The 15,378-nt window shown below is 41.5% G+C and overlaps 1 protein-coding gene across 5 annotated transcripts in view; it reads left to right on the forward strand.

The window, feature by feature from the left end:
- Positions 1-15,378, forward strand: part of LOC115792906 (neurexin-1a) — a 255,778-nt gene that overhangs the window by 170,363 nt on the left and 70,037 nt on the right. For all 5 annotated transcript variants that reach the window (XM_030747529.1, XM_030747530.1, XM_030747532.1 and 2 more), the window contains one exon: positions 3,851-4,032. In XM_030747529.1, coding sequence (XP_030603389.1) covers positions 3,851-4,032 — 182 coding nt within the window. The remainder of the gene's footprint in view (positions 1-3,850; positions 4,033-15,378) is intronic.

The following is a 15,378-nucleotide window of genomic DNA, read 5'->3' on the forward strand; positions in this document are numbered from 1 at the left end:
AAATGGTAAACCAATACACATCATTAAGCTTCTTTTAATAGTACTCTTCCCAGGAGGGTGAGCAGACCCAAGATAAACTCAAATGATGTTATTCTGAATGTAAAGAAGATTTTATCCTTTCACGTGGTTTGTCATGTTCAACATGCTGCTCGCACGCGTATTTCCTGTTACATTCACAAACGAGTGAGAGTGTGTCGCAGACCTTATAGATCTCATTAAGCTCTTTTCCCATTTAAATAAATTCAATGCACTATATGGTAATTGTAAACTTAAAAAATAGTGTTATGTCATAAAATATGAAAACAGATGTGAAACAGCAGCAACGAAAAAAGAACATTTTTCTTCCTTTAGAATTCCATTCAAGGGATGAACGAAAATGATCAAAAAAAAAAGAATTTCAGAAAGCGACACTATGTGCCAAATCTGAGGTAATCTATTTTTGCACGCCAGTCATTACGGGAATCCATGGCAGCAAACAGAGAGAAACGCTGGTGTTTGGTGCTGACAGAAAGCAGATCTATAATGTCATCTCTCCTTTTTCATATTTCCATCACAACTATGTAATTATGATTGGATTCCTCCTTCATTTCTCGGCAGAGGTGGTAACATGAGGCGCATTGTGACGGCCGTGTTGGAGGTTAGAGGAAAGACAGTCTGCTGGCCTGACCTTATAGCCTAACAGTATAGTCAAACACACTGTTTTCTGTATCCACTCCTCCCACAGCTGCTACAGTACACGGCGGCACGCAGCCAGGATGCTTTGGTTTGCTCACACCTGTCTCCTCTTATGACACTGCATCATTTACTAAACATACAGAGCCTATAGGACAGTTTGCTATATGCAAACTGTCCTACTTACAGTGTACCTCAATGTATCTCATTCCATTGGAAATAGATTTAGACACTGCAAAGCCACAGCCAAGAGGGCCTTAAAACACACACACAGGCACACATAACCACACGCACAGGCTATGTTTGCTATTCTACAGTCTGCTATCCCACACACCTCTTAGGCCAAATGCAGGAGAACTCCTGGGATGGTGCTACATTTTTAATGAAAGCAGAGTGTTTGATCTGCCAATGTTTATCTTCTTTGATGTTAACTGACACAGTAGAGAGCAGCCAGCTCTCAATGTAGTCCAACATGAGGACAGATTAATTCATTATCCTTTAACAGTGGAAGATTGCGGTTGAGGAGTTCATCCTGGAGGTCTGGTCGAGGATCTGTAACAGCCCCGAATAAGACCTTCAGGAACACTGCTTCTTAGTTTCTGCAGTGTGACCTCTCTGGGGAGAAGGAGACAAATGTCACAGATGTGTGCATAAATGCTGCTGGGAATACGTGAAACAAGAAAATCTTAATTACATTCAGTTTTACAGATCTTTTATTGTGTATAGCTTCCCCTCCATTGTACCTGTACCTTGTACTTTCTTTTTTTTTTTTTCTTTTTTTGTGTCTGCCTCTTTTTTTCATTAGTGGGTGAATAGGGAATAAACTGAAACTCTTGTCAAATTAAAGAGACAACAAACGGGGAAGAATTTCCAGGACACTACTGTATCTAATGACTACAACAGATCCATATCAGCCTCGGTGTCCCAGGAGAGAACACAAATAACAAATATGGAGCCAGGACATAATTACTCCCCAGCAATGGAGTTACAGAGGCATGTGTCTGCTGATTTCATGCAATTGCACAACTGTGTAGGTGTGCATTAGCCATGTTTCTCCGTGTATCTTAATCCTCAACAGTCCCTCAAGGAGTTTCCACTAGTTTTACATGCTTGTAAGGATTTAACACTGCTTCATCACATATCGGCAGCCTTATTATCTGTATGTTGTTTTGGAACCATTCAGCTATTAGTTTTGTTGACCTTTGGTACCCCAACTTGAGTGTTTTAGCTTAAGAGAGTCACCCCCTCCCCCTCCTTTTTGTTTACTCTTTTTTGCTGATCACCAACAGTAAATAAGCTGTTAGTGGGAGAAAGTGGGTGTCAGATCATACGAATAGACTGAGGGGGAAATAGATGCTTAAGGGCCCAATGAGTTCCAGCACTGACATGGTTTAAAAGCGCTTAATTATAATAAGCTGGAACGTTCAGCGAGTGTTAGGTGGCTTGGGGGAAGCCGAGACGGTGACAACAGTCCAGTGCGAGCTACTTGAATTGAAGATTGCTCTGTGACTGGGCCAACATCAGATATGCATTAGTGAAACAAGACGAGTTTTCAGCGGTAGCCGCCAGACTTCATGAAGAAGAAATGCAGCCTGCCTCACAAATATATCACACATAATGTCTTTCCCTTTGTAGAAGTCATCAAGCTTCATAACGCTTTTTCCATTAGGAGAACAAAAAATGCTTACAGTGTTATATCATTAAGTTTTACAAATGCGAGTTATGCTTTATGAAAACAATAAATCCCGCCATAGATCTCGATGTCCCAACCTCGTTGGTTAATCGCATTATTGTTAATTAATGATGCAATTCTTTTTAGCTAATGGTTGACAGTGTGTATTGACTCAAACGAGGGGATGAAATTGGAAAAGGAACTTGAGAGTGGAGTGATGCACTTTAATCGCTGCGCTATGAAGCAAAAGCTAGGAGGAAGTAAACAACCGAATCTATAAAGAAATGCAAAATGTATCGATGGTTTTATAACCTCGTGAACTGGTTTACATGAAATTATCGGAATTACAGTTAGAATGATTTATCATCTATTGTTCAGGCTAAGGCTCTTTAACTCCCTGCCCCTATGAATATTAGCATACTCTGTCTCGCTCACACTCTCGGTTTCTCCTCCTCTCTCACACTTCCACATGTAAATGCATAACACACTAACAGAGCTCCTTGTCTAATTTTTCATGAAGATAGCTGTTTTTATGCTAATCTGACAGCTGCATTTATTTTCAGGCTTTCTCACAGCCGCTGATTTCCCAATCACGCAGCCATTCGCTCACAATTGTGCACACGTACAGACTTTCATCCACAACTGTACTTTGTGTTTGTGCATTGTTTAGTTTCTGGAAAGAAAGAAAAAAAAACAAAACATGGATTATAACACAATCCTAATCTCAAAACATGAGGATGACATTAAACATGAACAGAATCCCACTTCCGTCATTAGTTGAAAAGGACTCATTTCAAAGCGTTGATGTGCCTAGGTCACCAGCTTAATGCTGCACGGCACTTTCTCACTGAATAGCTAAGTAATTAGAAGCACTGTTCCATCTACTAGGTCATGTTTGAACCTTTTATGCAGCCGCTAAAGACAACAAGGTAATGCAGCAAGACAGGAAATGGCTGGTTTGGAGGTCATAAGAAGGGCATAATTGGACCAGTCAGTCAATAATGCTGCTATCTCCTTCTGCCTTTGAGGCTGCTAATGAAGCATGAGAGATGGGGAGGTGCCCATTTGGCATGCTGGCTACCTGTGCACTGGGGACATGGCTGCATATTCTTTAGCATTCTTTTGCATCTCTTCCCTCTAGAGGTGAAACAGGCAGTGGCAGTAAAACTGAGTAACTGTGTAGCATTGTGAGGAAAGCGGAACCAGTACCTGCCTTCCTCATTTTCGCTGAATGTTCTCCTACTCATGAATTGACATGAGTGTACTTCAGACGGGGCTGAGAGCTGTTCAAGAGTGATATGTTGCTCATTGCTTTGCAAAATCATTACTCTGCACAATAAAACACTCCAGACTGACGGTGCTCTGTACACACGGCACTGACGCCGGCTTTGCTGTGTTAATAATGTTTATGTGTTGACAGTCAGCGAGTCACACTTGATAGATGGCTGAAAGGAGGAATACACTATTAACATCTTTAATTTTGGTCTTATCTCTCTTTTCTTTCAGCGGGAACAACGTACATATTCGGACGGGATGGTGGACTGATCACATACACTTGGCCGCCAAATGATCGTCCAAGCACGAGGGCAGACCGACTAGCCATTGGCTTCAGCACACATCTGAAGGAGGCTGTCCTGGTGAGGGTGGATAGCTCCTCTGGTCTTGGAGATTTCTTGAAGCTCCACATTGTAAGTTAAAAATATGTTATTCACATTTTTTCAGGTGCAACAGAACAAAATACACATTGTGCAGTATTTCGAAATTACTGGCTGCTCAAACATCCATCCATACATCCATTTTCTTCTGCTTACCCAATTCAGGGTTGCAGCGGGTGGGGCCTATCCCAGCCTAAACCATTCTTTTTCAGTTGGCTTCTTACTGCAGTGGTATCCTACAAGAACACAGCTGTGATGAAGCGTTGTTAACTGCAATCTTGTGACTGTTTCCTGGGGCCTAAATGGGGATTGGGGATTAATTGTGTTGAATTTAAGAACCACTAAAGAAGTGTGTAGTTGTGGACAACTAACAGTAAGGTTAATGCGAGTGTAAAAAGGAGCCCACACTCACTCACCTCATCTTATCTGCGTGTGATGGCTGCTGGAACAGAGGGAAATTAAGGGTCGGTTGTATACAGTCCATAGCTGACCTGGACGTAATTCTGCTAGCTAGCACATGACCTTCCTATCACAAGCACCCACTTACTGACATTAATGCTGATGCTGGCCAGGAGCATACAGGAGCAATGCTCACACATACGCACATGTTAAAGCTACACACCAAAACTCACAAAAAACATGAAATTGGTCTTGAAGTTTGTCTCAACCCCCAGCTGCCCACACACTGAGCTTCACACTTACAGTAAGCAAACTGTGACATAAACAGGCCTATCCTGAGGACATAGAGAAGCAGTGATGTTGTTTCTTCGTAGTCACTGTGCATGGAAGTGTTTTTTTTTTGTTGTTTTTTTTCTCCCCGGGCCTCAGGGGCAAGTGATTTTTAGCCACTAGTTTTAATCCAGAATAAGTTTGCCAGTTTAAAAGGATGCAAGGTATTTAATGCAGACCATTAATCACTAAATGCCACACAGGGACAGAAACAAGGACATATATTGAAGTATGGTTGTTTAAGGAGCAGATGTGCTCACTCAGATGTGCAAATGCTCTGCCACGATCCTCATGCCTCCTGCTGCTTTCTGAGCACCAGAAACATATGAACCTGGATAAAACAGGAGAAATCTCTACTACAATTTGAGTGATGAAGGCTTCTAACACATAAAAATCTTTCCACTAGCTTGCACATCATGCTTGCTAATGCTTGCTGTTCCCTTTAGAAATTAATTTAAATATCATGAGTGCATTTGCCATTTAGGCCCTTATGGCTACAGGTAAATATGAATTGCCTGAAATACTAGAAAGCTCCAGCATCCTCTACATCCCGCACCACGCTTGAAACGTGTGTGCGCCATGCTGTGCATCACAACATTCCTCTTCCTGGCACTAGAGGAAGCGCACAAAGGTGCATCTTCTTAAGAAAGACAAAGGTCATATCTTGTGGAAACACAAGACGACGGTGTCAACGTGTACGCCAAGTTTCAGATTCACTGTGAACGAGTGATGAATGCTGGGGGTTAAAGGCCCGAGCCTCGACGACGAGAGGTGACAGAGGGGAGTCTCACATTGTATAACGAGACAGGGAGATCATGCAGCTTCCAGAAGATGCATGTGTATCCCTCTTGATGAAATGTGTACCAATCTATTGACATTTCACTCGGAGACAACTGTTTATAAGGCCCGTTCATACAGCAGGGGCAGTGGGTTGTGAGAATCCGTTCTCCTCTCGCATCAGCAGTCACTCTGAAAGCTTCCTCCTTATTCGTTTATTTCTGCACATTTCATTAGAAAATGAACACGAGAGAAAAATAGCTTTAAAGCGAGGAAAAGAGGCATGAACAGGGTGATTAAAGACATGCTTTTGATTTTTGTGATAAGACAAACATAAAAGCCATAAATAACCCACAGCATTTACAGGTTTTTATGATTTATACCGCAACATTACCACAATCTTTAGTCAAATGTTAATTGTTAAAAAAAAAAGAACCATTAAATTGTTGTCAAACAGTGTTTTTAAAATGTCAGTTTGAACTACAAATTAGGCATTAAATATTTTTTTAAAGACTTGTTGAATATACGCTAAACAGAACTGATTGTAAAATTGTCATTAGGGGTGTTTTCTTAGTTTTGTATTGTAGCCAAGTGAAAGAATAGCAGAAAATTAAATCATGATGCATTAAAAAAATTATACTTCTTATGAAACAAACCATCTAGATATGCATTCCACGCTTCTGTCATCTCCTTATTAATTACACTGGAAAAGACGTGTTTTACAGTGCTCCATTAAACACAATGAACTGTGCAAAATTGGCACTTTGAAGCTTTTGCTTTTCAAGAATAGCAGCACTCAGCTTGTCACCTGCAAAACCCTTAACTAGTTGAACTGCACCCTTGGTGGATCATGCTGTAAAATGAAACAATATTGCAATATACTGACTATTCCCAGTAGTGTCTCCATCATTCCTTTCAGTTACCTCAGCTCTGAGCAGAAATGTCTTTGGAGGAGTGTATCTTCAGCTGTATGAGATGGGATTAGACCAGATTTCAGTATTTACCCCCCTCCTGCTCCATCCTCTACATCCCTCCCCCTGTTCTCCCCCCTCCCCCTAATCTCCTGCTCCCATTTCATGATGACAGGAAACCCAGCGGGGCTTGAAGGGCGCCATCTCAGCTCACTCTCTCAAGAGGGAATTTTCTGAGTAAAATGTGGAGACTATGATTTAAATGCACCTCAAAGGAGTTGCGATCCTTCCCCCGCCTAGCCTTTCCAATGCAGATAAAGACAATGACTGTGAAGTCAGCGAACCATCAAATGTATGACAATCACTTTCCTCAGGCTTATTTCTTTAGCGCACGTGGAAGAGGGACTAGATTCATAATAATGTTCTTGCTGTTTCACCAATTATGATGATACTCCACAATCCCCCCTTCACGTTTTCTAAGGTGAAGTGTATTCATGAGGCTACTAGAACAAGTATCCCACGTGGATATAAGTCTTGATAGTGTGCCTTGGAAAAGAATCCACGTATATAATTAATTGCACTGCAGCTGAAAGTCAAATCCACACAATGACATTATGCAAAACAGGGAGTTATGGATGTAATGATCCTTGGTGGGTCCATTCAGCGGTGTAATCCACACAGAAGAAGAATTGGAACAAAGTTTATAAGATATGGATATGGAATACTTTCTCTGTTAAACAGTTTACTGTGTAATGGCTGTGAAATTTCAGCACCAAATACTGAAGTGGATGTACATTTTACTTTTGCGCTGTCAGCGAGGTGTCATTTATTTTTCCGCACAAACAAGGGATGTTGTTGTCTGTTATTGGAAATCCATCTGTACATTTTTAGGAAGCCATTTACTCTGAAGCTTTGCAGTTGCTTTCTTCCTCTTTTTTGTTGTCAATAAGCAGCGGTGACGCTGACTATCAGAGGCTCTCCTCAGTCTCAGGCAGGGCCCCGAGGGGCCCACTCAGCTTGTTTTGTGCTGGCACTCAATCTCTGTGTAGGGGTTGGGGACTATTCCAAGTGCTTTCTTCTTTCCCTTCTTCTAATTGCATGCATCGCTTTAAAAAAAAAAACAGGCAATGAAGGCACGCTGGCTAAGACAGCAACACTGTGAAGTTAATATATTCCACAGAGCAGAGAGGATGGTGGAGAAATAATGACTTCTCTAGTGGAGCATTGCTCCCATCGGTCCTCCTTTAGCTGACTACCAGAAAGGGGGTTCTTCCTCTGATGGAAGACACCTTTAATTGCAGTTTCAACTCCTGCTCTATACCCTATTAATCATGTAAAATGGCTTGAGAAGAGAGACTACCATGCACATCGCCTGAGTATCTCCGTTTCGAGTAAGAAAATGTCATTTTTTTATATGTTCTTTTGGAGTTCACATTACTTATAAAGTTCTGATTATTCACAGCCGTGTGCTTCATTAGCTGAACACTGTGCCGTCACATTTGGTGCTATGAGATTGTTACCTAGGAGAGGTGCTGCAGGTCTCAGGAGAGCGCCTGTGTCACGCTATTCCCCATACTCCTATTAAAACACCTGTCCAGGGAAGGGGTCTTATTCTCATCCGCAGACCTGTTAAGGTCTCACACCCAGTAATTACCTCTCGTGCATGCTCTGCACAGACATAGAACAGACCTGCATGCAATGCCCCCAGGGTTTCTCGGTATACAGCTTTCCTGCGTTCCTTGCCTAGTCAGTGCATATCAATCATTAGCAGACATCTTGAGCGACTGACAGTCAGACCAACTAGAAGTGGGGAAGAAATGAACAAGCTCATGTTAACTTGTGTGCAGGTGTGTTTGATTCCATCTTCCAGCTAAAGATTTAAAAGTCATTTTCATATGCTGGGTGCTATTACTGTTTGAACAGTTGCTACCTCACTGTTTGGAAACCCAGCCATTACTTTAACTGTTGTTGCCATGGCAACAATTCCAGTATATGCTGGACTTAGTTCCATGGTGATGATGCCCATTTTAAGCTGATTTAAAGTTATATTATTTCATATGTGAAACTGTAAAATCCTATTTCTGTTATTTGAAATGTGGAAATGTGTGGTTGTACGTGCACGCGCTGCTTCTTTGCAACTCAAATCAAGACTGTGTTTAAAAGACGTTGGCTCTAAGATGCCACCCATTGGTCTGCAGTTTGAAGCTTCAGTGCTCCTTATGCACTAACACTAGCAACTTTGGTCAACAAGACGCATCCTTGCCTGTGAAATATAAAATGAAATAGAAGATTTTCTCTGCGGGGCACAGAGTTACTGGACAGGCTATTTGTACAATTTGAAAAAAAAAAAAAGAAATTTAATAATTTCTTTTAAAATGCTCCACAAGGCATCAACATTACAAACACAGTTGACAGGTCCTCCTCAAATTGGAGGAGGTGAAGTCTAGCAGACAGCTGCCTGCAACAGCCACCTGTGTCTGCATCCAGCTGCCAGTCAACATGACCCCTAACTTCAAGCCTTAAGAAAGTTTGGGTGAGTTAAAAAGTAAAAATAAAAAAACGCTATGGCGACCCCTTTTTTCTTGTAAAGGAAAAAAACAGAATGAATGGACCTTTGAGGTCTGGTTCTTAGTTTTGGTCCCATGTAACAGGCAGTGTGTGGTGTTTGACTTGCTTTTGAGTGCAGCCTCAAGTGGTCACTGAAGGAACTGCATTTTTTCTGAGCCGGATAAAATATGTAAAACAGAACAATGTTTAGTCTTTTGTCGTTACAAAAACATCATCCAAAACCCGATTTGTTTCCCATGACATTATTCACCATTTAATTGTTACGCTCCGACAAACAGAGTGTAGGAGAAAACACATTCATCACAAGCAATTTTACTTCCCACGGTTTGTGCTGACACCAGTCACTCCTAATTCTACAGCTTCCCCGCCTCACTGGGACAATATCTTAAGACAGCCTTAGCTGCCAACCTTCTCCACATTCATCAGAATCAGCAAAAGTCAGCAGAGCATGTAATTTGAGGATCATCAGTGCAATGTGACATATGGCAAAAGGCCAAAGTTTTACTTTCAGTCTCAGTTTTTTCCCAAGTTGTATTGCATTTTTTTTGTTGCGGAGGTCTGTTGTGAAACAGTTTCCCTACATCTTTTAATGAAAGAATGAACAGCAGGAATCACAGAATCAACCCTCCCAGCCTAACTCCTCTCCCTTTGTGTGACCAAGTGTCAGTGAAACCAGAACTGCCATTTGCTTCTCAGTATGTTTGGCAGGTTGCAGTGCAGTCTGTGGTGAAGCTAGGCTAATGGCACTGTAATAGTGAGTTAACTGCTGACCGTAATGAGGAGATGGCATTGAAAGGAATGAAATGAATCATTTGCTGTTGATTCACTCTCATCAACATGAATGGGGAGGAAGCAGCATCAAGAAAGTGTAATGCCTAATAACCCATGCTGTGCATATATTTAGCATACAGAATCTGAGCTTTAATTGTTAAAGTGGCAATGAGCGGTGTTATTAGTATGGTAATACGCTGGTAAATATGGCATTGATTTTATGTTGGCTGTGACTGATTGTAGCAAAAGCGTGTATGGGAGAGTGAATGGCCTCCTATCTCTTTTAGTCATAGATGGGACATCCACTCTGCTCGGATGATGTACCTGACCTCAAAGAATCAAATCTCATCATCTCCATATTGAGAAGAGACAGCGCTAGAATTGCCATTACTCATCTTTCAATTCCAATCATTTCTCAATTTGTTCAAGCTCTTTGCCACTACAAAGCCAAGTGGTCCATGAAGAGGAATGAGTGTGTGTGTGTCTGAGAGACAGAGAGCGAGCGAGCGAGGGGAAGATCTGTGTGTATCTGTATTTGAGAGGGCAGGACAATAATGTGTCTTCACTTTTATTAGTGTAACAAATCACAGTGAGCACAGCTTGTCATTCTCAAAGCTGTACATCAATATGTTCGAGGCTTGCCTCATACAGAACAATATTGCCATGGCTAACATGGGATAAATTTGATTTCATCGTCAATGATACACTGTTAGGCATGTTCGCTTTTTGGGGAGTTACAAGGTTAAGAGCGTCAACATTGTGTTTGTTTTTATCTGTCTGATACAGTTTTGTATCGGCTCGGCCTTTCCCGAACATTCTAACCCAACACGTTTCTGGAGACCGTTCAGGCCGTTTAAACCTCGAACGTTGTTCGCATTTCTACACGCCTCAGTCTCGTTTAGTTTGAAACTAATTTTAGAAACTGAAAGTCAAATATGAGCATTTGGTGCTGAAGTGCCACAGCATGGAGTCACCATAGCTGTTGACTTCTGACACAGCTGCCCCGGGCCTCAGTGTGGGATAAAAATAGTTTTACTCTTTCTTGCTCCATTACAGTGAGCTGTAGTGCAGCGTCCCCAAACTATCACATATGGAGCTCATTTTTACGAGAAGTGCGTTGTTATTCGTTTAATGTTTCATTGCCTTGTTTCAACAAGTAAATGATAGGATATAATCCGAGCAGTAACAGATAATGAAGAATAAATGTGGTTAGTGTAACCACATAAATAACTGTAGCACTGTATTAATGTTTTCTAGGTTGTTTTTTTTTTTCATTTTGATAGGCAATGGAAACTTCTCAGAGGAACTTAATGACTTAATGTGGACTGAGCAGAGTTATTTTCTGTTGTCATTGCAGATGTGCTAGTGGCTGTATGGTTTCATTGTTAGAATGTCATTACACAAAAAGCAAGGGAAATTAAAAATTTCGAGGGAACGCAAGTGTGTGCACTTATAAATATGTTACCACACTTGCACTGAATGCCCCTCTAAGACTAAGGTTGAGGCACGAGTAAAGGCAATTTGGACTGGGCCAAGTCTAAAATTACTTATACAATTACTTACACATGTCCCTGGCAAAGAGAAATCTTCTCAGCTAATTATTCCATAATTGTTGTTGGTGCCCTGTTGTTGATGGCTTCCATGGTGCTTTGTGTGGGGCTGCATGGAATATTTAACAGACAGCTCGCCTTGTTCCGGTCAACTTAATTACCTTTTTCACTGCGGCACTGTTCTTCTCTCCAGCCTCTTGTGTTTTCACACACATAAATATAATACACATATAAGCATGCTGTTTTTAATTATGTGCTGCTGTGGAAACATTTTGCAGCATGGCACGGTGGGCAGAGCGGCGTGCGCTATTAGTGGTTTTGCTCAGATAACTGTAGCCTTGAATTATTGTATTCCATATATATTGTGTGTGCCAGGAACAAGAAAATTATCCTCCTTTGTTGCAGTTTGCTTTCACCAATAAGCCACACAGACTCATAAAACATTTAGAATGAATAAGCAGGAGGAAGCTATAGATTGAAACATATCTTTTGGATATATGGAAATCAGCATAACTGAAACCAAACTTGACTGGGGTTAGTGTGGCAGGGAACCGTATCCGCTCTTAAAATGTCTCAGACTTCTGAGAGAGCAACCACATTGTCAGCAGAAACACTCATCTTTCCCCTGTCCCCTATTTTCATTTATGAATAATGGATTTAGTGGCCCTTCCTATATCCTCTGTTGCTGCCGGTCAATATTACTAAAGACTAACCTGGAAATGCAGCTATCACAACTTCAGTTGTATGCTGAGCAGCACTTGACATTCAAGTTAAATATTGCAAGACGGATGTGTATTTTCTTCATTGTTATTGCTTTTAGGGCAGACTGTCTGGCCAGTGTCGTCTTTTGTCTTTCAGCTATAAGAGTGTAATGTTGCAGCCAGGAATTTGAAGCTAGCCTCTGGTCATAGATAGCTTATACCACAGCTTCATCAAAGAAAAAATTGCATGTGCATGTGTGTGTGTGTGCATGTGTGAATGAATATCTTTCTCTGCTGCCTCACTGCTATAATAAGAGCTGCTGTGCAGTGAAGGCTGCTGGTGCAAGAGCAAACAATCCATGACGTGTCAGCAGCCTACATGTGCAGTGCGCCTCATACAGGGAGATCAAACAGACAGGCACATGTTGTTCCTTTGTCCCCTTCCATCCCTCAGGTAAGCACATGAGGTGAGCAGGGCACCCCTGGATTTGTGGCCTCATTCTGCTCGGTTTATCAGCCATGCAGCATGCCTTACCTCGGGAGAAAAGAGAGGTACTGCACAGAGAAGGCTGGGATTTGTTTATGTTGCAGTAAATGTTGCACTATCGAAGAAGTGTTAAACTTTATGGCCTGTTTTGCGGGTTTTCTAAGTAGTTGGTATGAGTGATGATTTGGTTTGCTTTTCCCAGAAGGGCGAAGCAAACACCTTGACAACAGTAATTAAAAGTGTATGTGAGGCCTAAATCATTTTCTTCTCTCCTTCTCCTCCCTTCTCTTGCCCTAATAAATCAGTTATGCTTGAAGTGTCTCCCCCTCCTTAACTCTTTACTTCACTTGTGCATTTTGTGAAATAGCCTTGTGTCTAACAAGAGGTGCTATAAAAGATGTAGAAAATTGTTGTGGGAATTCTATGTCTCTGCTGGATCCAGACTAGGCTTAACACTCAAAGTCAAAGCCTTAATGTGGCTTCAGCACGGAAGCATTATAACGTCTGATCAGGTATAAAGCTGAAGAATCTGCACTGTAAACTGTATAGCTGAGGGTTACTGTGAATTAAGCAGGTGTTGCATAGTTGCTCCACTAATTGTGGCCTGAGATCAATCCATCCATCCATCCATCCATCCATCCATCCATCCATTCTTTTTCTTAAAACTTATCCAATTCAGGGTTGCCGGGGGTTTGGGTCTGGCAGGAAAAAAACAAACAAAAAAAAAAACCAGGAAGATAATCTGAAGCAGAGGGCTGTCAGTTGTCTAAATACAAACATAGCATATTTATTATGACGCCAGTTGATATGAGATAAAGATGTAGATGTCACCCAAGTGATGGTACAAAGCTTCAAAAGAGTCACCCTAATCAATACAATATCCATCTATACCCACTCTTTAACCCATGTAGTCATTTCTGTGGCAATTACAGGCCAGAATGCTGTTGTTATTTATATGAAAATGTAACTGCTATTGAGTGCCAGTGTCGCCCACCACGCTTCTTTAGTCAGTAGCAGCACAAATCGATGGCCAGCCAGTCAGCCAGTCTGTGTGTGTTTGTTTTTAAATCCATAAACATCCACTCAATAAACTCGCAAACCTTGGTCATTGCAGCCATTATTATGGTATTTCCAAGCTGGAAGTAATTGTATAATCATTACCACTTCATGAAATCGTAATAGGTGCTACAGATTAGAGACAAAGTAATGGCATGAGCCAGGAACTTGTGACTCCATCACTATTAAACAGATGGCAGTGAAAAGTTTTTTGTGTCCACACAGAGCAGCTGCCCAAGTCCTTTTTATGGTTTGCTTTCATCCATTACATCTGTAATGCTTAGCCTTGTGAGTTTGGCACCAGCTACACACGCATTTTGCACGTCATTAATGACCATAACTTACATCAAAAAGGCACACAGCAATACATTTTTAAAGAATATGGTTGCTTACTGTCTCTGTTGTTATCAAAAAATTTAAGCGTACACAGTTGCATTAGAAACTGTCTGTGTCCGTAGTGTAGGGTTGACATTTTATAAAAGGTTTGATGTCTCTCAGCCCCACTGGGGATTTCCTAGCACACCCTGGGAAGAGGAGAAGGCAGCGTCAGGAGGAGAGAAGCAGCAGCAAACTAGTCACACATCCGGCCTTATCAGCCTGTCGTATTATTTCACCACAAAGAACCACAGAGGCCTTATCTCACACCCATCTTCCTGATAAGGTCTGCTGCAGCAAACAAAAATAAAAGACAAAAAGGAGGGTGTGAGAGAACAAAATAACAAAGCAGAGCAATGTTCCTTCAATGCGTTGGTCTTTTATTACCTTTCCCTGCAAGATGACTGATAAAGACCCAAAGACAATAAAGGAAGGAAAGACAGAAGATAAGTGGAGCAAAAAGAAAGGATAAAAACTGAAAAGATAAAGAATAAGGACTGTGTCAGGAAAAGCCTGATGTTGGCGCAGGGGGATGAAGAGGATAAGATGAAACAAGGAAGGTGGAGGGATTAAGTCTGAAAACGGACTCGAGTGCAAATACACAAGCCACGAGCTCTCATCCAGCCTGCTATATTGCGTTTGTGCTTTTGAACATCTACTGACAGGTTCTCAGGTACAGGTTGGTCATAACCTCTCTGACTGTATGTGAGAGCTACATGTGTCACTGTATCATCTCTCTTTTACAATCAGGGATTCATGCAGAATCTAAGCCTGTTTTTTATAGGTCTTTACTGAAATACATTGTGATGCAGTTAACAACATAAGTGAGCAAGATGATTTAAAAAAAAAAATACGGAACAGCATGTCCTACCTCAGCTCCACTAGACAGAGTTGCAGACCGGTTTCGATGCAAAAGTCCAGAAAGTTCTAATACGCAGTATTAATCATCATGGCAGCAGTACCTGCCACCTTTCTCCCATCACTTCTCCTGTTATGAACCACAGCTCCGGAGTAAAGCTGAGTCAGGAATGGCCTGGATCAGTACTTGTGGCATATGGCGAGAGCCACGTTGGGCCACTTGTTATGACACATTGTTGGAACAATTGCAAAGACTTCACTACACTTCAGTGCCCAGTGTCCTTTGTGACGCCATGATAATGGGTACTCGTTTAACTCTCACAAAGACAACGACTACATCGACAGAAAAGACCTTCAGTAAAGCCTGGCCAGTTTTTAGACAGTCAATTTAACCACCCAGCGCTCGCGTGTCGAACTCTCTTGTCCCAAATCTCAGAAACTTGGTAGCAGTAACAATAATTTCAGTACACAGGGCCCGTCTTTCACTGATGCATTTTGCAACATGCTGTTTGAATTGCTGCAGTTTAATTTTGTTTACTTGTCAGATATAATTGCTCTCACTGAAATTTCATGGATTCTCTCGCCACTCTCTAGAT

Source organism: Archocentrus centrarchus, chromosome 15, assembly GCF_007364275.1.
Source record: "Archocentrus centrarchus isolate MPI-CPG fArcCen1 chromosome 15, fArcCen1, whole genome shotgun sequence".
Taxonomy (NCBI): domain Eukaryota; kingdom Metazoa; phylum Chordata; class Actinopteri; order Cichliformes; family Cichlidae; genus Archocentrus; species Archocentrus centrarchus.